The sequence below is a fragment of the Stylophora pistillata genome, chromosome 7, assembly GCF_964205215.1.
Source record: "Stylophora pistillata chromosome 7, jaStyPist1.2, whole genome shotgun sequence".
NCBI classification, from domain to species: domain Eukaryota; kingdom Metazoa; phylum Cnidaria; class Anthozoa; order Scleractinia; family Pocilloporidae; genus Stylophora; species Stylophora pistillata.
In genome coordinates this window covers 7,413,718-7,437,897 of record NC_142525.1, presented here as the reverse complement: position 1 = coordinate 7,437,897, position 24,180 = coordinate 7,413,718, and the positions used below count along the sequence as shown (strand labels likewise).

The 24,180-nt window shown below is 38.3% G+C and overlaps 3 protein-coding genes across 9 annotated transcripts in view; all 3 read right to left on the bottom strand.

The window, feature by feature from the left end:
* LOC148726442 (fibronectin-like) overlaps positions 1 to 10,975 on the bottom strand; it is a 32,877-nt gene extending 21,902 nt beyond the window's left edge. For 2 of the 5 annotated variants that reach the window (XM_088727341.1, XM_088727344.1), the window contains exons 1-7: positions 10,819 to 10,974; positions 10,622 to 10,696; positions 8,700 to 8,772; positions 4,311 to 4,993; positions 3,710 to 4,036; positions 2,441 to 2,734; positions 1,140 to 1,433 (exon numbers count right to left, since the gene is read on the bottom strand). In XM_088727341.1, coding sequence (XP_088583467.1) covers positions 1,140 to 1,433; positions 2,441 to 2,734; positions 3,710 to 4,036; positions 4,311 to 4,968 — 1,573 coding nt within the window. In that variant the 5' untranslated portion in view covers positions 4,969 to 4,993; positions 8,700 to 8,772; positions 10,622 to 10,696; positions 10,819 to 10,974. Of the gene's footprint in view, positions 1 to 1,139; positions 1,434 to 2,440; positions 2,735 to 3,709; positions 4,037 to 4,310; positions 4,994 to 8,699; positions 8,773 to 8,899; positions 9,045 to 10,621; positions 10,697 to 10,818 lie in introns of those variants that run through there. The other 3 variants (XM_088727345.1, XM_088727343.1, XM_088727342.1) reach the window with 3 other exon arrangements.
* A 970-nt stretch (positions 10,976 to 11,945) lies between these two features.
* LOC148726441 (uncharacterized) lies at positions 11,946 to 18,477 on the bottom strand. Of its 2 annotated transcripts, none has more exons than XM_088727393.1 (3): positions 18,150 to 18,477; positions 14,266 to 14,986; positions 11,946 to 13,380 (listed from the first exon to the last, which is right to left on the bottom strand). In XM_088727393.1, exons 1-3 carry the CDS (start codon positions 18,165 to 18,167, stop codon positions 12,881 to 12,883), a joined length of 1,239 nt encoding a protein of 412 aa, XP_088583519.1. In that variant the 5' UTR covers positions 18,168 to 18,477; the 3' UTR covers positions 11,946 to 12,880. The 2 variants fall into 2 exon arrangements, with proteins under 2 accessions (XP_088583519.1, XP_088583520.1); XM_088727394.1 differs by lacking the exon at positions 18,150 to 18,477 and adding an exon at positions 18,034 to 18,056.
* Positions 18,478 to 18,597: 120 nt separating this feature from the next.
* Positions 18,598 to 23,962, bottom strand: LOC148726440 (death domain-containing ATP nucleosidase-like). 2 transcript variants are annotated; one of them, XM_088727403.1, is made up of 5 exons: positions 23,834 to 23,962; positions 23,315 to 23,420; positions 22,695 to 23,156; positions 20,402 to 21,058; positions 18,598 to 19,616 (listed from the first exon to the last, which is right to left on the bottom strand). In XM_088727403.1, the coding sequence occupies exons 3-5, from the start codon at positions 22,861 to 22,863 to the stop codon at positions 19,402 to 19,404; spliced, it is 1,041 nt and encodes a 346-aa protein (XP_088583529.1). In that variant the 5' UTR covers positions 22,864 to 23,156; positions 23,315 to 23,420; positions 23,834 to 23,962; the 3' UTR covers positions 18,598 to 19,401. The 2 variants fall into 2 exon arrangements, with proteins under 2 accessions (XP_088583529.1, XP_088583530.1); XM_088727404.1 differs by lacking the exon at positions 23,315 to 23,420 and having other exon boundaries at positions 23,834 to 23,946.
* Between the last annotated feature and the right edge of the window lie 218 nt (positions 23,963 to 24,180).

Sequence of the window (24,180 nt, the reverse complement as noted above, 5' to 3'; positions counted from 1 at the left end):
TAAGCAGATTTCTTTTTCTGATTCGTGACCAATCCGGGACCTTTAGGTAATGGATACACTTAACCTAAACCACCAATTTGTAATTAGAACAGCGTTCCAACTTAGCCGCTACTTTAAGGATCAAGAAGGCCGCCGAGGGAGTTAAGAGAAGATTTGGAATCTGAATACTTTAAAACCGTTTTTGAAGTTTTGAAGTTTACGTAACTTCATTGGAAAGTCTAAATCTGCAATTGGCAACAAAATTGTCAGCATATTAGTCTTTCTATTGCCCTGGTTAACTTAACCTATTTGCCTGAATAGTCCCAGACTCTTAGAGAAATATTTACATCATTAAACGACCGATGTTGAAACAGATGATGTGACAATTTGTTCCATTTTCATCTAGTTTGGGAGTACAGTCGAGGTGAAAAATCTGGTTGAAAACGGTTTCAAGGCGGAGCGTTGCTACATTCAGCGATGTGCGTGATGAATTGGAATTCCTTAGCGACAGAGGCTTCCCATCGCTCTCCCCCTTGAATAGACCAGAGGATGTTTTAGTTTTTTTTAATTACTTCTCTGAAACCTTGCAACCTGCTGGTTTTTTTTTTTTAAGTACGAGGAGAGTGGAGGTGGAGTTGAAAAGATCGAGAAGTAATTTGTATGGATTCCCAGGGAAGAAATGGGCTGGAGACATTACCCAAAGAAATGTTAAAGGAGTGCTAAAAATAGATATCATATGCATAGTTGGCAGAAGAGGAACTTTGCATGTGGAACTACCGATAGGGTTGTAAACTTTTTAGGGGAGATCAACTAATGTGACTTGCAGGTAGCCTATAAGTTCAGGAAACGTTTGGTATAGATTTGGCCTACAATGAGGTGGTGCATAGTTGAAAAAATGTTTACAGTAAACATATATGCCAGAATATTAAATCATGACTAGAAGTTCACAATATGGGCCTCAGCGTGTTTGAAAAAGGTTGGCAAATCATTGTCTTTTCTTTTACAAGTGCTGCGGTATGAGTATTAAACCTATTGTCACAAAGTTTCTCAATTCTTTGTCTTACGAAAAGCAGTGTTACTTCTCAGTGGATATAGGACCCAACTATATTTGTTTATTTCATTTGCAACTACTCTAATCAAAGTTAAGGTACAGTACATACCACTCTTTGTCTTAAATGTTCTGACATCTGGCTCACTGTCTCCTTGTTTGTTGACAGCAAACAGCTTCATTTCGTACTCTGCGTCATACTCGAGACCAGTTATCTTGTAGTGAGTTTCCACAATGTTTCCCCGTTGAACCAGTACTGTAAATTGTGTCATGGGTTGTTTCGTCCATTCCAGACGGTATTTAATGCTGCAATTACTGCTGTTAGCCTCTACTTCTGACCAGGTCACAGTGAAATCTATGTCAACTTCACTTTCTACAGTTGTGATGATTGGTTTCTCAGGTAAACCTGTTCAAAATAATAATTCTTTTCAATTTTGTCTCCGATGAAAGTAAAATACTTACTGTAAGTAGATTAATTGCTGTGTGTAATGAATTTAAATTCCCTAGCAACAAACAAGTGGATTTCTTAGTTTTTTCAATTACTTCTCTGGCTTTTTGCAACCTCCTGATTTTCTTTTAGGTAGTGGAGACGGGGGTAGGGCTGCAAAAACGGAAAATTAATTCTTCCCCCCTCCCCCCAGCAAATTCATTGAAAAGGTACAAAGTTGGAAAAAATGTACTCAATAAACATTTATGCCAGAATATTAAATAATGACTTAAAGTTCAGAATGTGGGCCTCAGCAGTTTTTAGTTATATCCAAACTCAACATGTTATTTCAAAGTAAGACAAGTACACATGTAATGATTAGTACTGAAATGTAGGAGTCCAATAAAGCAAATTGGGCATACAGTAATCTGTGAATTAAAAATTAATACTCAGACATAAGATTTTTAATTCTATGCCATGATCATTGAGGTGTTTGCTTTCAGAGGCATACATTTTCAAAATGGTTGGCTGGTAATAAATATCAACAAAAGATTCAACTAATTGATGCAACAAGAAACATCAATAGAAAGATTGATAAACTACTCTTTCCAGCATCCAAAATTAATCACAAGTCTAATATCAGTGTCATTTACAAACAAATCAAAGGTGACCATAGAAAATGTTGGGCAAATCATTCTCTTTTCTTATATGAGAGCCACAGCATGAGTATTAATCCTGTTGTCACCAGGTTTCTCAGTTCTTTGTCTTTAAGTAAAAGCTGTGCTATTACTGGATTTTAGACCCAATTAATTTATTTCATTTTAACAATTCCACCAAACATTAAGTGACAAGTTTAAATGAATGTACATGTACATACCACTGTGCTATTACTAAATTAAGACCCAACACTATTAATTTATTTCATTTCAACAACTCCACCAAACATTAAGTGACAAGTTGAAATAGATGTACATGATTGTACATACCACTCTTTGTCTTAAATGTTCTGACATCTGGCTCACTCTCTCCTTGTCTATTGACAGCAAACAGCTTCATTTCGTACTCTGTGCCATACTCAAGACCAATTATCTTGTACTGAGTTTCCACAATGTTTCCCTGTTGAACCAGTTCTGTTAGTCCTGTCATGGATTGTTTCCTCCATTCCAGACGGTATTTAATGCTGCCATTACTGCTGTTGGCCTCTACTTCTGCCCAGGTCACAGTGAAATCATTGTCAACTTCACTCTCTGTATTTGTGATAGTTGGTTTCTCAGGTAAACCTGGGTAAAATAATGTTTCTTTTAAATGTTGCCTCTGATGAAATCGAAACACTCATGGTAACTTATTAAAACAAATAAACATGTAATTTAATCATTTCAACAAGTAATAAAAATGCAGAAGGTCTTCACAAACCAGTGGTTGGTTTGCCAGGTCAACCTATTGAAATGTATGTCTGTTTAAAATTTTTTTCTGATGAATGTCAAATAGTTCAATCATGTTATTCCTACTCCAAAACATGAGTATAATTGTAAATCTGTTAAGGTTTCACAAATAGTATTGATAGAAGGGGATTTATATTACACAGTCAATGATTTTCATATTGTTTCCATGGCCCAGTTGTATTCAAACTTGTACTAAAAGTTCAAAGTCTAAGTCTAATCTACCAATCAACTTAAGAGGTAATTGTAATCAAATGTCATTGAAAAGTAGAAAAAAACACATGCATGGGAATTGTAATTTTTTTTTTGACAAATGGTATTACCCCTTCGCACCCTGACATTGTCTGTATACATATTCTCCATACTGTACTGTTTACATTTCCTACGGTGCTGACATTAGGAGAGTTTGTTGAACAAGGTTAGGGCTCCTATAGCTTGTGATCATTTCCCTTACTCTTGTGTGATTCAGGGATGATATTTTAAGGAGAAATTTGATGATAGTTATGGGTTAAAAAGTTTAAATGCAGAGGCTCTCAAAATCACATGTCAGATAATTTCTTTTCGCTGAATGTTAACATGCCCACTACCATTCATTCAAATTTTTTACCATTTTATGTTGCTTCGATTCTCCAAACGCTCATTTAAAAACAAAAAACCCACAAAACTCTGTTCTCTCAGTGTGCAATAATGATGTTGGCATTTTTTTGAGACAGATTACGTGGTTTCCATTAGAAAGTATCCATGTGTTACAATAAACAAAGAGTTTTGAGATGAGGTGGCAAATGTTATATCAAATGAAATTAATTAGGTACACACCAGTCTTTGTCTTGAATGTCATGACCTCTGGCTCACTTTCTCCATGTCTGTTGAAGGTGAAGAGTTTCACTTCATACTCTGAGTTAAACTCAAGATTGGTAATTTTGAAGTGGGTCTCAACAATGTTTCCTTGTTGACAAAGTTTGCTGGATCCTCTCAAGAGTTTCTTCCTCCATTCCAGACGGTATTTAGGGCTGTCATCGGTGCAGTTTGTATTTGGTGCTAGCCAAGTTAGAGTGAACTCCACATCCACCTCACCTTCTTCTTTTTGGAAGGTTGGTTTGTCAGGTAGACCTTTGAAAATTATTGAATCAGGATTTTTAATTCCTGATAGATGCAACTGTTATTAACAATAGATCTTTGAGGTAATTAACCATAAAAATTATGTCTAAACACTGAGTGTTCATCTTGAATAATGATCTCTTTAAATTTAATTAACTAAACAAAAGAGTAACATCACATGCATTTTCTATGCTCCTTGAAACCTTTGCATTACTTTGCTCTCATCTCATTAACCTTTAATTTGTTTAGCCAGAAGATGATTCTTCTTTTCTTAATTCTGCACAATTTCGTGATCAATGTACACTACAATTCAACTCACCTAAGATGTCTTCTACTCTTGATTTCTTGAACCAAACTGGATCACATATAAGCTGCTGCTCATTAACCTCAAAGTTTAAAATTCCAACTGCTTTAGTGTTCCTCTCACCTTCTTCCAGTAAAACAGTCGAGCAACACTCTGTAGGGCTGGGTAGGTGACTATCATCATTTTCGGGAACAAGTTTCCCTTGCATGTATTCGTATCTATTACTTCCAATATAAACAAACAGGGGTTTGCTTTCCTTTACACCTATCTTAGGTTCGAGATCCCTTAAGACACTGGAGTGCTTGCGTCTAAATCGGTTATGGTTTAGTTCTGAACACTCAGAATCAACAAAAATCACCACCAATCCAGAACTGACATAAAGTGGACTTTTTTTTATGATACTCTCCAATGGGTAACATTTCAGTTTTGAGTTTGGTTTAGTAAACTCCACTTGATATTTCTCAGCTTCAAAGTTCTCTTTTGGAATGAGTTTGGAACTTGTTATGATAAAGTACTCACTCCAATCGGGGTTTCGGACCTTAGGCTCATAAAATAAACACCCCCAGCCAACAGCTCCATCTTGACGTGTTATTTTGCAGAGTGCCTTGCGTCTCTTCCTTTCAAGTACATCATATGATGGCTGAAACATGAGCTCCATGAAAGATTCTGCCATTTCACTGGAAAGAAGCCAGGATTACCTTGATGGTGAGAGAAAAAAAAACTTATTAACATCATATCCAAGTTACAACCATAAAGATGTACGTACAGTCGTACTGGATTTGTTTGGTTGAAAGAGTCCTCGCAAGCTACAATTACTACATAAGATCCATGTAATAGCCCTTGCCAAAGGAGTAGTGTCTTGTTAATTATCTTTAAGTTGGTCACTAGATTATGATAGCCATGATGCGATAATGTATTCTCATACTTAAAATGTTCATCATATGTTACTGTTGTGATTCCCCTAACAACCAACCGACCGATCCACAGAGATACAAATGGCCACTGAAACCAAAATGCACTCTACAGTCAGAGGTTTTAATAAATTTTTCCATCAGAAGCTGCCAATGGTGTATTAATAGGTAGATGTGACCAGAAAGGGGCCGTAAAGGCCAAACCCAAACACAAGAGCCTCAGAATAAATCCTTAGAAACCTTTACAGGTATGTTAAAGTATGGATGGTAAACTTTATCGCCCCCGAAAATTAATACTAAACAATTGGTTCATGCTTAACTTTCAACTGGGGGTAAATTGAGGTAATGATAGAAAACTTTTTTGCCCTGCATGCAAATACTCTACAATTGGTTCATGCTTTCAACTGTGGGTAACTATTTAGGGCGACCCTAAAAGCCAGAACGATGGAATGCTGGAGCAACAGAATGCTGGAATGACAGAATGCTGGAACAATGGAATGCTGGAACGACAGAATACCGGAATGCTGGAATGACGAAATATGATCCCAAATGCTAAAACGCGGAACGACGGTATATGACCCCGAATCCTAAAACCCAGAACGACGGAATATGACCCCAAATCCTAAAACCTGGAACGGATGTCAGGACATGTTGACAAAGACAATAACGCACGTGACTGAAACTAAGTGTTGATTTTTCATTCCTTTGCTGTGTTATGAATAATTATGAACCATTATACATGAAAGGTAGCTGCATTGTAAACCTGTTTATTTATCTTTTGTTCTGCTAAGGAGATGGCTCAGGAGATTTCGTGGTCAGTTTCATTGTGTACCGCGAGCATTTTTGGCACATTTGTTTGAAGTACTAACGAATCCATTTTAGAGCAGTTGTAGGTGCACTTAAAAAAAAAACATATTTTACTTTTAAGGAAAGGTCATGAGTTGGTTCTGCTGCCAATCAATTGTAGAAGTATCAGAAGATTAGGATTAATGTGAAACTAATTGAAGACTTGCGATGAACCAACTCAACAGCGCCACGAATTAGGCCAATTTTGAAGGGTTTGTTAAAGAAAATGCCGTAAGCCGTTTCAATTAGATTTCTCCTATACGAGGGAGAATTTTAACAAACGAAGGTTGCTGTCATACGTATTGGACTAAAGCCTACCAGTGGACAAAGTATGGACGAAATTGAATTTTGAGCTGTCTCCGCGATTTCTTTGATTTTTACTGGCATTTAATCTTAAGTTGTTTATTGGAAAAAGGCATTTCCCCTCAAAAAGTCTATTGATTCACACTAACGAGTATGAAGAGTGAACACTAAATGTAGTGTGAAAGTAAACACAATATTTCATTCATAGAGAACAATCCCTTTCTTTCCTTCAAATTTAAGGCTAAATGAGTATATAAGTCATAAAAAAAATGCCTATGTATGCCCTATCTGAGAGCTTGATTATGGTACAAGTCTGTTAAGATTGACCCCCTTTCGGTTTATCAAGTAACTAAACTGTTAACAGAAGAGAGCACCTTATAGCATAATTTTTTCAACTCTTGGCAAATCTCCTTAACTGACATTATTTGCCATTCTATATCTCTTTGCACAGTTAATAGAACACTGCAAATATCACATTTAGTCTTCTAAGTTTCCTGGGTAGTCTTCAGCATACTCGATTAGTGCTGGTGAGTTAATTTGAGAATATCATCCAAAATGTCGTAGTAATAGTAAGTATGATAGACATTGTAAGAAATATACAACTTTTTTAAGAGACATGTTTCGGCATGCATATCACATCTTCAGTCGTACTCATTGACTGAGTGAGTACTCATTTACTCATTGACTGAAGATGGCATATGCATGCCGAAACATGTCTCTCAAAAGAGTTGTATATTTCTTACAATGAATATCATCCAACTTGACATGTATGGATTGGAATAAATTTTGCGTGTTCTGCATGGAGATGTACAAACACACTTATATCAAGCAACACCGGCTGTAGGCAAATTATCCTGCTGCTAATTTGTTTTTTTTTTTTAGGTTAGTTTAAATGCCTTATGGCTGTAAAAATATCTTATGTAATTAATGCAGCCTGCAAGAAGAACAAGGTGTGAAACTGACTTTCTTGACATTCCTAAACTCGATTCCCATTCTAAACTCCATATTCCAGATTCCTTATCGTACATTTCCCAAAAACATGTTCAAACATGGCAAAAAAGTTCTCAAATAGTGCTCGAGAGCTACAGAAACTGCTTTAAATCTAGAAATAGCGCATGAAAGTTGCTCCCAGTAGCGTTTTTGTTTTTTTTATTATTTCCTACCAAGGATATATACATATCCTAGTTTAATCAAACTTTTAACTCTCGATTTTCTGTCGAGTATAGCAGCGTGTGTCGTACAAAAACTCTTTATTATCAGTCAAGCATAGTTTCTAAAGCAGTCATAGCATCACAGAACCGTATACAATCAACCTTATTAAGCTACCACTGTTATTAGTCTTCCTTCGATCTATTGTATCGAAGTATCACAGAAACTTCAATTCAAGAGCGCTAAAAGTTTTGATGAAGACGAAGTCGCGAACCAATCAAATTGGACTGTCCCACGTTTGGAGGGACCTTAGCTCGTGCAGTTCCATGACAACAGTCAGCTAAATAGGTGACAAAGTGGAATTATTCATAATTCAGCTTCATGATAATAGAATTACTCGGCGTTACTTAATTAAAACGTTTCGAAGACAAAACATTGCATTTAACAAAGGGAAAGTTGTGAAAATTGTGCTGAAACTTTTCCCAAACAGCACAAAAATGCTCAAATTCTGATAAAAAGTCATTGTGATCAAGAGTGCTGGGAATGTAAAATAGTGCTCAAAATTCGAAAAAGTGCCAAAAAATGCCCAGCGCAATCGGGACAGGCCTACTTACACACCTAATTAAAAATTCCTCTTGTGTCATGGAACTGCACGAGCTAAGTTCCTTCCAAGCGTGGGAACAGTCCAATTTGATTGGTTCGCGACTTCGTGTTCATCAAAACTCTTAGCGCTCTTGAATTGAAGTTTCGAGAATATTCCATGGCTGTAGTCATAACAGATACTTGTATCCTTACACTTATTGCTTCTTTAAATTATGCAAGAAAATCTCTTGTATTTTGAACAACGCAGCAAAGAATGTAAATTGAGTTATTTAACAACTCAGTTTGACGAATATTTTCCAAGTCTTTCATCTATTTGACTTTCGACTGCCGTTCGGCTTCAGTGAATTTTGAGTTCTTGCATGTTGCTCTATACGTTGGACGAAAAAAAAAACTTCGAAATTCAAAGGTTACCCACTGTAGAATCGAGCTTACACATACCCATAAGCTTGCTGAGTTAAGGAACTGAGAAGGATTTTACAATATGTGTTTCTTAGGCGTCGTTTCCTCATGTGCGATACACGTACGTACATAATGATCATTAATGTCACTTCATCATGATTTCACGTTGGTTTATTAAAAGCATTTTTCTTACCTTTGGCCTTCAGCTTCTCTCCTAGTGTAGGCACAATCTGTTACACAACGCAAGAAGTGGATTCAATCAACAGCTGTTGGAAGAAATTGATGTGACTTCAACACACAGTATTATGTAGCCCACTCAAATGGGTCCGCTCGCTTTCGATTCTCTATGAAATGCCTCAAATTGAAGGTTGGTCGTCAGATCGTCTTTCTTACCCATTTTTTTGGTCCTAAACTGCTTTTTCTGTATAATAACACGTGGGTTGCTCTTTGCGAAATTTTAAAAAAGGATCGAAGATGCAAACAATAATTTTCCTGTCTCAGCATGGAGAGAATTTACATTACGGAATCGCGCCCATTGAAGAGCGTCGCCCGTGAAAAGTGAGGTATCCATGATGCTTTGCAGGTTGAATGGGGTTGCAAAAGCTCACCGCCAGCTTCGGTCTCTTAAGATCTAAATTTAAGAATTCCCAAACGGGAGTTGTAAACTTTCGCTTTGCGTCCGTTCAGAAACAATGGCGATACAATTGAAGCAATTAGTATTGTTTGAAGGTGATGAAACGAAGTGTGGTTATGGCAAAGCTGAGTTGGAACTGAGCGTGTACATACGTGGAGCAGGAATTTACAACGTGTACTTAAGCTTTTCGAAAAGTAAATAGACTTTCCCGACGTGTTAAGTGAAACTAACAGCAATAACGGGCTAAAAAGGAATATTCCTGTAATGTTATTTTGCTTTCATGGCGAAATTGATGGTCGAGCCTCGTAAATCTGCTGCATTTCCGTCGTAACGTATTTATTCGTTTAATTGGGTTATTAAAACATGCGAACTGAAAATACTCAGCTAAAAGCCGAGACCATATTCAGAGAATTCCATTCTCGAAAAAACTAAACTGAACGCAGAATTTCGAAACAGAGAAGTGTTTCAGTGCAGTATTGCCGTCGAAAACAATTCCGAGATAACCAGAGAGTACGTCATCAGTAAGTCTATGGTCCGAGATTTTGGTAAAATTTTATGAAAAGATCGCTCAGCTTGAATAAATAATTTTACATTTGATCGATTTTTAAACAATATCGCCTAATCAAGATTACGGCTATTCTTCTTCGATGAATAGCGCTCTGTTTCGGTTGTCTGAGCAAGAAACAATACTTGCGAACACCGGCAATACTTGAAACAATACTTGCCAAAACAGTCCTGCATGAAGTTACGCATGCTCTCTTTTTCTTTTCTAGCCTATTTGCATTTTCCCGTGCGACTTTTTTCAATGGGCGCGATTCCGTAATGCTACTTTAAATTGACAAATGGAAGGACCAGCTAGATGAAAACCCTCTCTAAGATCTGCAGTACTCACAACAGTATGCCTTTCGGTCGTACTCCTATACTAAATGTAACTATTATAGCCTGCATGAAGAACAAGCTGTGAAAACTTGGACTTTCTAGACACCGCTATCCTCAATTCCTTCTTGTGTTTTCGCAGTCAAGATATTTTATGGTTGTTATCAGAACAGACGCTTTTATCCTTATACTTGTTGCTGCTTCAAATTGTGCAAGTATATCACGTAAACTTTTAACAATAGAGCAAGGAACATAAATTGATTTCCAAAATAACTCAGCTGGAGGAATAATATTTCCCAAGTATTCGCATTTTACTCTCGATTTCTGCTTTCAGTTTAGAGATCAATTTGATTCTATCATGTTGCGTTCCACGGCCAAAAAACTCAAAATTTAGATGCTACCCGTAATATAATCTAACCTACACACATCAGAAAGCTTCCTGAGAGGAAAGGACTGAGAAACTGTAGTCACGATTTGACGACGTAGGTGCGGCGTTCCGTTAGTCTCTTACTGAGCGCCGATTGTGCTCGAGGCATGTGCAATTAATAATGTCATACCATACATCAATATCTATACATTGATTTATTAAAAAGCATTGTTCTTACCTTTAACTTAGAGATTCTCTACTGATTTAGACACAATGTTAGTTACACAACCCTTGAAATCGATTCCAGAAACATCTGTCAAAAGAAATTGATTTGAATTCAACTCATAGCATTAATCACTCGAGTGAAACCACTTGGTTTTGATCCCTCGTCAAATGTCTCAAATAGATGGTTTTTCTCAAAATCGTCTGTCTCACCGGTATTTCTGGCTGTAAGCTAATTTTCTACATGACATCAAGGGACTTGTTTTTTTCAGATTGTAAAATGATGCGTTAGTTAGCGTCCGACGATCCAGCACAATGGTTGGATGCAATGCTTTGCAAATTAAGGTGTTGTCTATCAGATCACGCGATCCGTCTAATACACCGAATGCAAATATGGCGTCCAATTTGAATTGCCATTGTTCTGGACTCACTAGCCTCGTCTTCACGTGGAATACAAAAGGATTGTGTGGGAGGCTAGTCAGTCCAAAACAATGGCAACTCAAATAGGACGCCATATTTGCATTCGGTGTATAATTACTTATCAATCAACTCAAACCAAAGGATCAGAAGCAGTCATCTGGATGACTGAAGACGACAGATCTTGAAATTTGAACCTCAAAGTGCAAATGTTACAACAAACGTCCAAATTATCTCAGTCCATTACCCTTGATTCATTGCCAAGATCTCGTCTGTAACTTCCACTATTATCTGCCATACAATTCTTATGATGAGAATTAGAGAATTCGGTATTGGATCATCTGATAATCCCTAATTTATGTACTTTGTTTATTCTCACCACCTACCTGCTTGATATTGTATTGATCTTGTGAGGAGAAATTCTGTGTTGATCACTTAAGGGAGTTAAAGGGTTTAGCTACGTCGTTATATACATCTCCAGCTTTGGACCATCACAGACAGTTTGTAAGGAACAGAGCGGGTGAAAAATGTCCACTTAGGAATCAGTCATTACATATGGGAGAGGTATCATATGGTTTTATTTCATATTTCATGTGTTCTTCCCTTATGAGCACTTTACGCCTTTTTTAACCGACCCCTCGCCTTTGTTAGAGCTCACCGAATTAAAACTCGATAATGAATACTTATATTAGATTTACGTTTTAGACAATAAATCTGCCATCTTACTTGGGCAAAATGTATTCCGACATAAAATCGTCTGGATTCTATTTGTTTTAGCACTTTCACAAACAAAGCTTGAATGTTGACCCAAAAATCCGGACCAAAATATCGAAAAAGAAAGAGTAAGAAACCCAGAAATGGATAACGCGCTAAAGTGTCCACGTTTCAACAAAGTAAGCGGTCAGAAAACATGTAGTGCACTGTGGAAGTAAGGAGAGATAATTTTAATGACAATTAAACGGTATTTTTACTTCCTAAGAGCGGTCTAATTATTTCCATACAAACTCGTATATTTTCACCATGACGCGGCTTATTTCGCAAAGTGATCATCTTGCAGCTGGAGCTTGGGCTGCCTTTGGTCCGCTTGATGTTGTATCGATATTGTGCGGGAGAAATTCTATCTTGGTCACTCAAATGAGTTAAAGAATTAAAAGCGAAAAACAGAACCAGCTTACCTCTCAGCCTACCTAAAATTTATAAATTTCTCCATGGAAAGTGCTGACTTACGATATATTTACACACGAGTTTGTTTTACGACGAGGAACGGGCAAGGCTTTGCGAGCGAGTGAGTCAAACTCCCTTGTGGACAGAGTCTCTTCAAATGACACAAAAGTATTGCATGTAGTGGCTCGTAATAGCGGGGAAAACTAGCTTTAGTGCGACCACACCACGCCAAGCGCGCACTAAGGACTGTCAACCTGTCCTTCTCAACCATCTTCAATTTCTATACTCTGATTCAATTCTATTTAGTTACATCAGACTCGTTTCATTCTGGGTAACTCTAGTCGACTGATTCTATCTTTGGTTGATTGTTCTCTCTCTCTCTTCTACTGAAGGAGCATGCTGGCCAACTGACCTTAGAATATGAACATTTGTCGTCAAACTCTAACCTAAATACTTTGATAATAATCTAAAAATTAAAAAATCAACGCATGTGGATCAAACCAAGGTAATCTTTGACTATAACTTAAGCCAAAACAAGAACTTAAGAAGTCTGGGTCCGAGGTAAGGTCAGTAGAAAACCTGAGCACGTGCACTCAGACCACTTACCGCAGATCTTTTCAGATCATTAACGTGGCTACAATATGTTTCAAGGGGTGGTCGTGCGTTAGTTTCTGCATTCTCAGAAAAGAAAATCTCAGCTCAGATTATTCAGATGTATAATCAAACTAACTAGTTGTGGTGTCGTCCTCCTTTGCTCTCGGTAGATCTGCCCCGGGGTATTTTCCTTACTCTCTTGCTGGGATGAATTTGGTGCGACCCACCTACGTCGTGGATTACCAGTGGTAGCTCTGGGATAGAGCTGTGCGAAATGCTCGTTAGCGTCATGGTACTTCCAGTCTGAATCTGCTTCCTTGAAGCGTAAGAACATCTCTGTAACCTTCCTTTCGGCACGTTTCTCTGGAATGCTATTGGGGTAGAAGCTAACTTTAGTCTCTTTATTTTCCTCTTGTTCATTCTGGTTTTGAGCAACGCTGACTCCTTTGTCTTCGTGGATTCCTTCGCCTCTGCCGTCTCCATTGCTGTTCCTTTGGATTTGGTCTCTACTGGGGTCTTCAATATCACGCAGTCCCGGGAAGAACTCCATAAAAATCTTCAGAGCCCACATCGCCTCACGTTCTTCAAGAGTGTATTCAGCTACAAAATAATAGTTATAAAGGTGATTTAATGACTTCGTTATATACCTAGACTTTCACTTAACTGAACGAGCATCATGATCACTTGATTCATGGTCACGTGCACCTGATCAAATTCAAATGTATCCCAACCGGGATATTATTGCCTACTTGTTGCCCGCGCGCCGAATGCAACAGCATGGTTTCGCAATATGATTGTCTGAGAGAAAGCATAAATATCTAACAAAGCAGTAAAGGTATAGATGGTCCCTCAAGAAACTAGATAGTTTTGTTTTCCCTCCAGTCCTGATGTTTCCCGAGACGAAGTTAAGGGAAACACAAGGACTCTCGGGAAGACAAAACCAACCGTTGCCCTTGGGACCATTCATAGACACCACTGGGCACGGCAGATTGAACATCATCTGCTGACGGAGAACAACAGTGACAATAACAAATCAAAACAAAAATAAATAGAAACGAAAAAGACCAAAACAAAAAATAAAAGACACCAATTAAAAATGTATTTGAAAAGTCTTAAAGTGACAGTCCTTGAGCATTCAAAATCAGCGGAAAATTCAGGTAAACATTGTCTGTGAAACAAATATTGTAATCAATTATACCACGTCGCGACTAATTGTTTCGTTAAACGAGATCGTGTGACTGATATCCGCAACACTAGCAAAGACAGGAAAATTGAAAGTTCAACACATGTTCCGCACTTTTCAAACAATTATATTTATGCAATTTTATCCAATAGTTCGAGCGTCTTGTTTCAAATCAGAACACCAGTCTCTGCTGGCAGGAGATCAATGATATGTACCAAAGCTTTGATGAAATCAGCCTGTTTCAAGTATTCTTAGATTAATAACCTCGAATTGAATAATATACAACAAAAACCTAACAGTACCTTCTAAGAAATCTAGATACTTGAACAAGGATTTCCTTATAAAAATCAACATGGTAACTAAAATAAGCATGGTTCCTATAACCGCCAAGTTGTAAAGTTTCGACTTGGCCCGCGCAGCGCTTGCCTTTTCGAAGTACTCGTTGAGCTCTTTTAGATTAGTTACCGGTGCTCCTCTTTCTTGGGGATCCTGCCCTGCCACGCTGCACACGTAGTAATCTTCCTGCCAGAATGCCGCCCACAACCAGACAGACACACCCACTAACCACTTAACTATGGTGGGAAAGGTCACGTGACAGAAGAAGCCAAAATGACAATAATCCCGGACTAGACACCTTTCGCAAACGTCCCGGATGTCTACGACAAGTAGCGAGCTGACGAAGAAAATGATGAAGGCCGGAAGGTACAGCCAGCAGCTGCCAACCATTTGATTTGTCTTAGAAGGGCAGCGAAAGGCTGCGGAATGGAGCACAAGTTCAAGCACAAGCATGGCGAGTAAAACAACCGCGTACGTCAAATTGGTGCTCTTGTTGGTGAATCTGCTTATGATGCCTTTTTTTCCACCAGGTGCAGAGTGTGTATTCATGACGTTGCCTCCAGTCCATTTGAGATGTTCAGGCATAACGCTGAGATCTAAGGCCTCGATATCCTGGGCTGTTTCGATCCTAGGTGGCTTAGCCCCAGATTCTTCCTCTCTGGCAGGCATTTTGGTTTGACGGTGGAGCTGCAACATTACATTGATGGAAAGTTTAAGTAAGTCAGTGCTTTCTACAGGCTAAAGTTTACGTTCTTTTGGGTTTTTCAAGCAAGCGTAGGCAAACACGAATCAAGCGCATGATGGACGAGCAACTTTTACTTGTTTCCCCTCCGCGCCGCCTACGAATAAGCACTACACTTGGGACAGGAAAGTTTATGAGCGTCGCGATCCCGTTACAATCTTTGTTCCAAGAATTTCACAAGCTGCAACGATTCATAAGTAGTTGGATATCTTTAGGGAAATCAGAGATGTAAAATCTTTCGAAAGCGCGGGTTCAGACTTGGAAGGGACGTACCCTCTCAGGCTAGAGTTCGCAGCCTCAGATTAAGAGGAGGTCCGTGAGATCAAAGGTTTGCCAATTCAATTGAAAAAAGACGAAAGAAACAAATGGTGACAACCAGAAGACTATGCTGTTTCATGTCTGCAAAAAAATGAAATTAATGAATCAACATCCAATTTGACCGTCGTTGTCAACGTGGGACTCTTAAGCCAACATTGAACTGGCTGACAACATCGGACTAGTAACACAAAATTCAATTTAGTTGGTGCCAACACTGGACTACATTATCAAGTAGTGTTTTTGATAAGTCTTAACTGGCTGTTGCTGTTTGCAATTAGTCGTGCAATCTCGCCAGTTTCTCGGTAATTTCTCGGTAATTTCTCTCTGAAATCTTACAGAAATCTTTGCTCCTCAGGAAAACATGAAAGATGATGCGGTTTACCGCGAGAGCGAAGCATTGGCCTGTACGACGCCCTTCTCATCATCCAATCCATGATTGTTGGCGAATTTGGTACGCTTGTAAAGAATTCAGCATCGAAAGACTCATCGCGGCGTTCAACTGAAATCATTACGTCAACAAATTGCACAAGTATCGCTGCGATCCTAGTTGAAAGAATAGCCACATCTTGAAACGAGCAAGTGACGATTGAAAAACCTCCCAAAAGAGGTCAAATCGCGGTAATTGAGAACTTCATGTAAACGGATGTTACTAAAGTTGGAGAATGGTAATCAAGAACGGGGAAGGGGGAATAGGATATAGAAAATAGAAAATGAGGAATAGGGAATGATGAATGAGGAATGGAAAATAAGGAATGGTAAATGGAGAATACTGAATGAGGAATGGGGAATGAAGAATAAGTGATGGAAAGGGAAAACGGAAAATAAGGAATGGGGAATGGGGAACAGGAAAACAGATGAGAAGTTGAAAATGGGAAACTAATATTTTTGGAGATTTTACGTTTACAATGCGAGATAGATATTTTCAGCGTTGATTATCGATATCCACGCTTTCTTTCCAAAAAGTTCAGAGGAAAAATTCAGTAACAATAAATTGATGTTAACACCTAAAGAATGTTTTAACTTTATTTGTTTCCATAACAAGTGATAGGTAGAATTAGATTTGTTGCGATTATTGGAAAAGCTATATTGCTGTTTACTTGAAAAATTAGTAAATTGGAAGTTACAACAACAACAACAACAACAACAACAACAACGTTATTTATACCAGATCAATTGGAACTTGTTAGGCTCCTAGCCTTACAAAAAGGCTAGCTGTTAAGTACTTGGATTCTCCAGAGTCCAATTCACTACTCAACTCTGAATGACAAGCGAGCCCACAGTCGAATATCCTATGAAGGTCGATCGTAGACTAACTGTTTGAATCGTCGTTTCTTTATGGCGTTTCGTCGTTTCCGCGCTCCGCTACTACTAGATGAGTCACCGTTTTCCGAGTTCGACTCGCCGTTTTCGAGGTCGACTCATCGCCTCGTGGGTTCGTTTCGTCGTCTTGTCAGTTCGATTCGTCGGCTTTACGAGTCGGACTCATCACCAACCACATCGGTTCGTCGTCGTTTGTTGTTTTCCCATTTCGTTATGGCGTTTCATCGTTTCGTTATGTCGTTTCGTCTTTTCGTTATATCGTTTCGTCGTTTCAAGGCAAAGTAAAGACTCTTAAACATAGCGACTACACTAAGTGATGGTTTCGCGCCAGTCTTCACATTCGATTACGTCATGCCCCTAGCAGATCGCTGTTTCATTTGCCGTTTGTATTTTTGGTGGTTTCGGCAAAATAGCCTTTACGTCTTGCCAAGAGCAAGCTCGACGATTGGCCACAGAATCGAAATATTTTATGTAATGCTAAGCAATTTAATGTTCAGCTAGAGTGTCTGATGTTCTGCAACGCTATTCGACATAACGCTACACCATTTGTGTGTTCAGTGTACATTTGCACATTGCGCTGAGCCATTTCAAGCAATACGACATTGTTTGTAGGTACGCTGTACCATTCTACATTACGCTGAGCCATTTCACGCAGCGCTACACCCTTTGCGTGTACGCCGTGCCCTTCGACATTATGCTGAGCCTTTTCACGCAAAGCTACACTGTATGAAAGCTGTACCATTCGACATTACGCTGAGCCATTTCATGGAACGCTACACCGTTTGCGCGTACGCTGTGCTACTCGATATTACCCTGAGCAATCTGACGCGACGCTACACCGTTTGTGTACTGTATTGCAAATGAGCGCTGGGCTATTCGCAATTGAACTAGTCCATTTCACAATTTCATGCTCCAACTCGACATGGGCAACTAGACCGTTCATCATTTGGCTAAACTATTCAAGTTTAGGGTGTTCTGTTTCATGAAGGAAAACTAAGCTGTCTATAATTTGGCCATGCCATTCCTTTATTAGCTATACTATCATGCAACTGATTCTTGCACTTTTGGTGGTGACAAACTCACGGAGCGATGAGTCGACTTCTAAAGCGGCGAGCCGAACTCGGAAAGCAACAACTCGACCAGTAGTAACGAAGCGCGGAAACGACAAAACGCCATAACGAAACCGTATGAGTCGAACATTTTGTCCACGATCTACCTTCATAGTGCAGCCGTTACTCTTGAACTTCCAAGGGTTTCCAGCAAAGGGTTTCCCTTCCCTTTATCAACCGCTAAACAAAGTTAATAAATCATTTTGATCTATTTTAGAGGTGTAGTGTATTGATTATACACGTACCTATATTAATTATTGACGACAACCAAGTACAGTGTTATAAACCTGTGAGCCAGCGAGCCATGCGAGCCACACTACACACCACAAGGATTTCAATCATGAGAACATGTGGAACTTACCTTGGGCAGGTAATTCATTGGCACCTAAATTATTCAAGAAACAAAAACAATGTCGTCAGTTTAACCCATTAACTCCCACATTAGTCACCAAGACAGAATTTCTCCTTACAATATCACTACAATATCAAGCAGACAAGTGATGAGAATTAAGATATATATCAACAAGGGGATTGTTGGTTGACCCAACACAAAGTTTTTCAAAGTAACATCATAAGAATTATGTGGCAGACAGTGAAGACAATAATTACTAACGAAATCATAAGTCGAGTGAAAATGTTAAACCAATTTGTTCTTAAGACATTCACTTAAGATGGTCTAAAACCTACGTGATATCAATTTCAGGTTCCAAGAAAAAGTTAAAAAAAAACAACATAAATATGTGAGCTGGCATCCATCACTTTCCCTCCCATTCCAAAAGTTCCAACATCAAAATACAGTTATACACATATCACTCAATAAGTCTTCTTTATTAGTTTAATCCTTTAAAAAATGTCATGAGTGAACAAGAGCGAATTTCTTCTTACAATATCAATACAGTATCAACCAGACAAGTGATGAGAATGAAAATAAATATCAATAAGGGATTAAAAATTGTTCTCATACCAATTCATTTAAAGGAACATCAAAAGAATTAATGGTGGACAGTAAGGAGAATTTCTAATAAGATCAGGGGAGTAAAACTTGTGAAAACAATTTGATGTGTTGCAAATTGGCCCTGGAGTATATTTCAAATCACATCAAATCTCTTTTGCAATTGTCATTAGCCTCTGTTAGTTCTCCATATTTTGGCTGTGTTCTATAGGCTAACTACAGAATACAGGTTTTCTCCTCACTCACAGAATGAACTGTTATCCATTGTTACATCCCTCAATGTAACTAAAAGTTTCTCCCTAACACTTACAGTAACCATTTAAATCCTTTGAGTGGCCTGCATCTATTTTTTCATTACAGTAATACTGCTGAGTCATTCATAAAGATGACGGGAATAGAGGAAATTATTGCCAAACTAGGAAGCTTTGATTGTTGAATGAATTCTCCTAGTCAGTTCCCAAGTAAATGTATAGAGAAAAGTATGGGGAATATGAATACGGATATCAGGGTGTAAATGTTTAAAGAAACCATTTTCAACTAATGGAAATCAAAATTAGTGTAACTTGATTGATTTCCTATTTTGTAAACTGATACTGAATGACTCATTCTGATTGCAATCCATACAAGTTTATGCTTATGGGAACTTAGATCTAAATCACATCTATCCCTTAAAAGAAAAACTAAGATTAAGACAGAAGTGAGGCCAATCTTGGAATATGACTGGATCACTCAAAATGTTGGCCACAACAGATGCCGCCATCACACAAGCAATTTGTTTCCATTTCTCACTTGAAGACTCCCTTTCATTTCCAAAGTCTTTGATGCCCTTGACTACCACCCATTCTGTCTTAAAATCATGGGCTGCTGCAAACACTCCTGGAAAAAAAAAACATTCATGAATGTCTCTTAACACTGACATGTCTCTTAACCATTATAAGCTTATTTCTTTGCATCCTTGCGATAATTATTGTTCAATTGAAGTTCACACAGATTCACACTCTAGCTTCTAGTAAACATCCACATCACAGAAAGAGGTTAGTGTAAGTCCCTACATGTGCAACCAATGTTTACAAGAAAACTTGTACACCAAGACTGTAAAATTAATTTTCAGTTTACATTTCTCAAGAGACAAAATGTTATCAATTAGAGTGAACTCTTTCACTCCTTAGATCTAATTATCCTATAATGTTGGTTGGGAGAATTGGGTTTTGGATCCACTAATAATCCCTTTCTTGATATTTGTCCTATTCTTATTACTTGTCTGCTTGATATCATATTGATATTGGAAGGAGAAATTCTGTCTTGGTCAGTCTGGGGAGTTAAGGGGTTAATAAGGACTGTGATTCTACTCCCCAGGCCTCAAAACCATTCAGCAAGATACTTTCTACATTTTTAGAAGACACAACTTTGACAATTCATGACATCCTGAAGGGGCAAAATCCAATTTTAAATTAATTAACTTGTCACCTTCACCCTTACAAAAACATCTTCCACCAAACCCTAGCCTACAGTTAAACAAAATCAAATTTGCATATACAATTCGTGCAAAGTTTCTTGAGCCAGCTAAGACAATTCTAGCACAGCTTTTCTAAAAACACTTGCTACATGTACAAATACTGTATCTTTGACTCATAAATCATCACAATTAACATGATTCTCACCTCCACCTTCCATTTCAACTGCAATTGCTTCAGGATGTTGACCAATCATGTCCTTGTTTGCCTCTGAGATACTCAGAAACACTCCATCACAGTGTACTTTGGCATTATATTCATCAGCATTTTGTAAAGGTGCCTTCCGCCCATCAGCCACATGTTTGATCAGGTTACCAATATCTCTGCTGGGGGGAGTTTTGTGTGCAGCTGTTATCAGCTTTGCTGAAGCAACCACATCTCCTAGGTTGACCTCTTCGCTGTCCAAACCACTGCAGGCACCAACAGAAATAATAGCCTTGGGTCTCAAGAGTAAGATGGCATCTATTGACACAGACAAAGAGCCCCTAGGAACATCAGGACCTTTAGAGCACCTCATCAATGCAATTTTCATTTTCTTTCCTTGATCATCACCCATGCGGCCAAAGTATACATAGTCAATACTGTTGTGGTAACTCTTTAAAGGTTCCTTCAGGAAGGAAAAACAGCTTAAGAACTCACAGTCCTCCACTGTTAATAACAGAATATCAACAGGGAGTTCAACATTGATCCAAGCAGAAGAGGTTTCTGGAAGGTCCCTCATCAGTGGAAGTGTAACACTAAGCTTTGGTGGGCTGGCATTACTATTCAGTGCTGATCTATTCTCCCCTGGCATTATTATTGTCTCTGAAAAGGAACAATGTAGTTTTCACTTTTTTACAAGTTATTAGCCTGATCCAAATGAAGATCAGTCAATTGATAAAATAGTACAATTTCACAAATGCAAGCTTTAAAAGAAAAAAAACTGACTGCTCTCTGTTTTTTCTCCAAGTATGCATGCCTGTGTCATTTGCTGAGTAACAGCATCTTTCACTCAGACTATTAGGCTTTAAATTTTTCATCTTCAGTACAAAATTATGTATCAGCTATTAATTGTTTCCACAGAACAGCATTAATTCATATCATCAAGAAGAAAAAACACAAAACTTTGCTACAACATAGTTTGTAACTTCATGCAATCAAATTCAATTGCATTAGCGTGCGTCAATTCCCCACTGTGCATGCTGGTGATGTCAGCAAACAAATGCCTTGGGAATCATTTTTTCTCCCGAGTGACTTCAGCATTTTTCATTAAAAAATCGCAAAATTATGTATCAGCTATTAATTGTTTCCACAGAACAGCATTAATTCATATCATCAAGAAGAAAGAACACAAAACTTTACTACAACATAGTTTGTAAATTCATGCAATCAAATTCAATTGCATTAGCGTGCGTCAATTCCCCACTGTGCATGCTGGTGATGTCAGCAAACAAATGCCTTGTGAAATAATTTTTCTCACGAGTGACTTCAGCATTTTTCATTAAAAAATGGGAAAAACTTCTACAAAAAGTTAAACTAGACATGGCAAAAAGTAAACAAGCTGATGAAGATCTGCCTACTTTTTCCTTGGGAATGGAATTTTTAACCCCTGAGAAAAAACCCAGAGAAAGGGAAAACAAAACAATCAATGCCAGTTTCATCTCATTTCCCAACTCTAAGTTCACTTCCACGCATGAATTCACCTGTCAGTTATTGACCAATCTGAGACGAGATCATTGAAGCATAGCAAAATACTTTTCCGAAATAAAATAAACAACACCTTGAGGCATAAGAGAGGGAATTTCTGCCCTTTATACATAAATTACAGCCTTGAAAATATTATAAAAATAACTGGTTCATGTGTCATCTGTGTGTTCATCAAGACTTGAAGCACTTGAGGAGTTTGGAGAGCACTTAAAGAGCTAGAGTTGCTCTCTGCTGTGCCCCGAGCAACTCTTTCACATCTTTCCTGCTCTCCAAACTTCCTATGTGCTTCAATTCTCCATGAAAACATGCTGATGCATGAACCAATTGTTAACTTCCATGTAACTTTGAGTTTCAAACAGAAATTTTGAAGCAAATTGCTTTCATTTCACAACCCCATATATCTAACATTTTCAACATGAAAAAGTACATTTAAAACTCAAATCAGAGGAAAAATCACCCAAACATTCCATTCCTGATTTGTGTTCAGATATGTCAGTGCAACCTTTCAGGTCACCTTCCTTCCTGGCCTTTTTAACCATTTCATCTTCAAGTGATTTTTATATCTTTACTATGAAATTTTTGACAAAATAATATCATATCATATCATAAAAAAAAGCATAAAACTTTACTTACATGAACATGTTACTATGACTTCTCAAACAGAAATTTGGAGAGAAATTCTTTTTATTTCACAATCCACTATATCTGACATTATCATAAAAACTTAAAATCAACAAAAGTAAATCAAACAAACCTTCCTCCCCTGAACTTTGTTCAGAAATATCAATGGAATCCTCCAGGTCATCTTCCTTTCTGGCCTTTTTTACCACTTCATCTTCATGTGACTTGTCTGTGATGCACTCTTCATCCTTCAACCACTCTTTCAAAAGCTCTTGATAGCCTTCCTCAAGATCGGCATCCATACAATCAATTTTAAGTTCACTGATAGCATCCTGATAGCAGACCCCTCCGATACGCTGAAAGGTGTCTTGGATATCATTCCAGTAGAGACTGAAAGTTGGATCATCAACTGAACCACTGGTAACATGGCTGTTATAAACTCTGTCTCTGAGGATCTTGATACGAGTGATATCAGCTGCTAGAGTGGTGTCTGTTACCAGAGGAAGGTCATCCTGGCCAGAGGCAGGGAGGGTCAGACCCCAGATATTCCTCAGAGGAAGCACCAGTAGGGAAGTGTCAAAATCCCTTCAGGAAACTGAAGATTTGAAAGCAGGATAAAGTTTGCACCACTGGGAGGTAACCAGGACTCTCTTATTTCTCAGGGTTTGCAATTTTGCATGATTTCTGGGATTAGTCAGAGCAGTGTGAAGGTTTCCTGGTGGACAGACCCTGTGAATTAAAGATCTCCCTTACCACACATGATCCAACATCGACAAGGAGGCGACACAACTTCGCATAATTAGAGGTTTCTTTGGTAGAAGGATTTTCTGGAGTGACAGAAGCCATGAAGACATGCCTCCTAGGAGGAAATGCATCTAGTTATTATAGGTGAGATTAAAAAATACAAACTGTAACAAAGCTGTTATGATTGTTAATCGAAAATGGTATTAAATACCAAACGTCATTCAGCATATGCTTAGAGTATCACTATTTGATGACAAACGAGAAATTTTCGATAATTTTACAGCACTGGAGTGTGACCGATTGAATTTTTTAAAACGACATATAACCAGTGAATCAACGTTGAAAAATAAAGAGAAATCAAGTCTATAACTCAGAGCAACAAATTATACGAACACGTCTCCAACATACAGGAAGTGCTGACCGAAGCACTAAGCCACGGGTTTATACGATTTTGTTTAAAAGCACAAATTTCCTCGCTTGTAGTTACAGGAGTCAAGCTGGAAATGAATGATTCATGAATTACTTTACCTTGACAAGAATCAACTGCCCAGAAACGTTTTATAGGTCTCTCAAAGTAGAGATCAACCATAGCCGACTCGAACAACAGCCATGTTTACACTTAGCAAACAGACTTGTTACCAGTCCTAGTTGGCAAATGTGAAGGAGAGACTGGGAGATATGACTCCCGTGCACACTTTGATTGCGTTGTATCATGGTTGTAAACCAAAGATTGAGTTAATTATTTGCATCTTGACGCTTTGGAGTTAACTTCTTTGGTGGCAGCGAGATAGCGTGAATATACGTGGGTTGTAATGAGGATTCACTGTCTGTTGCCGTTCCTTCGAAAGTTAAAACGTTTGACGGGCCAGCGCGAC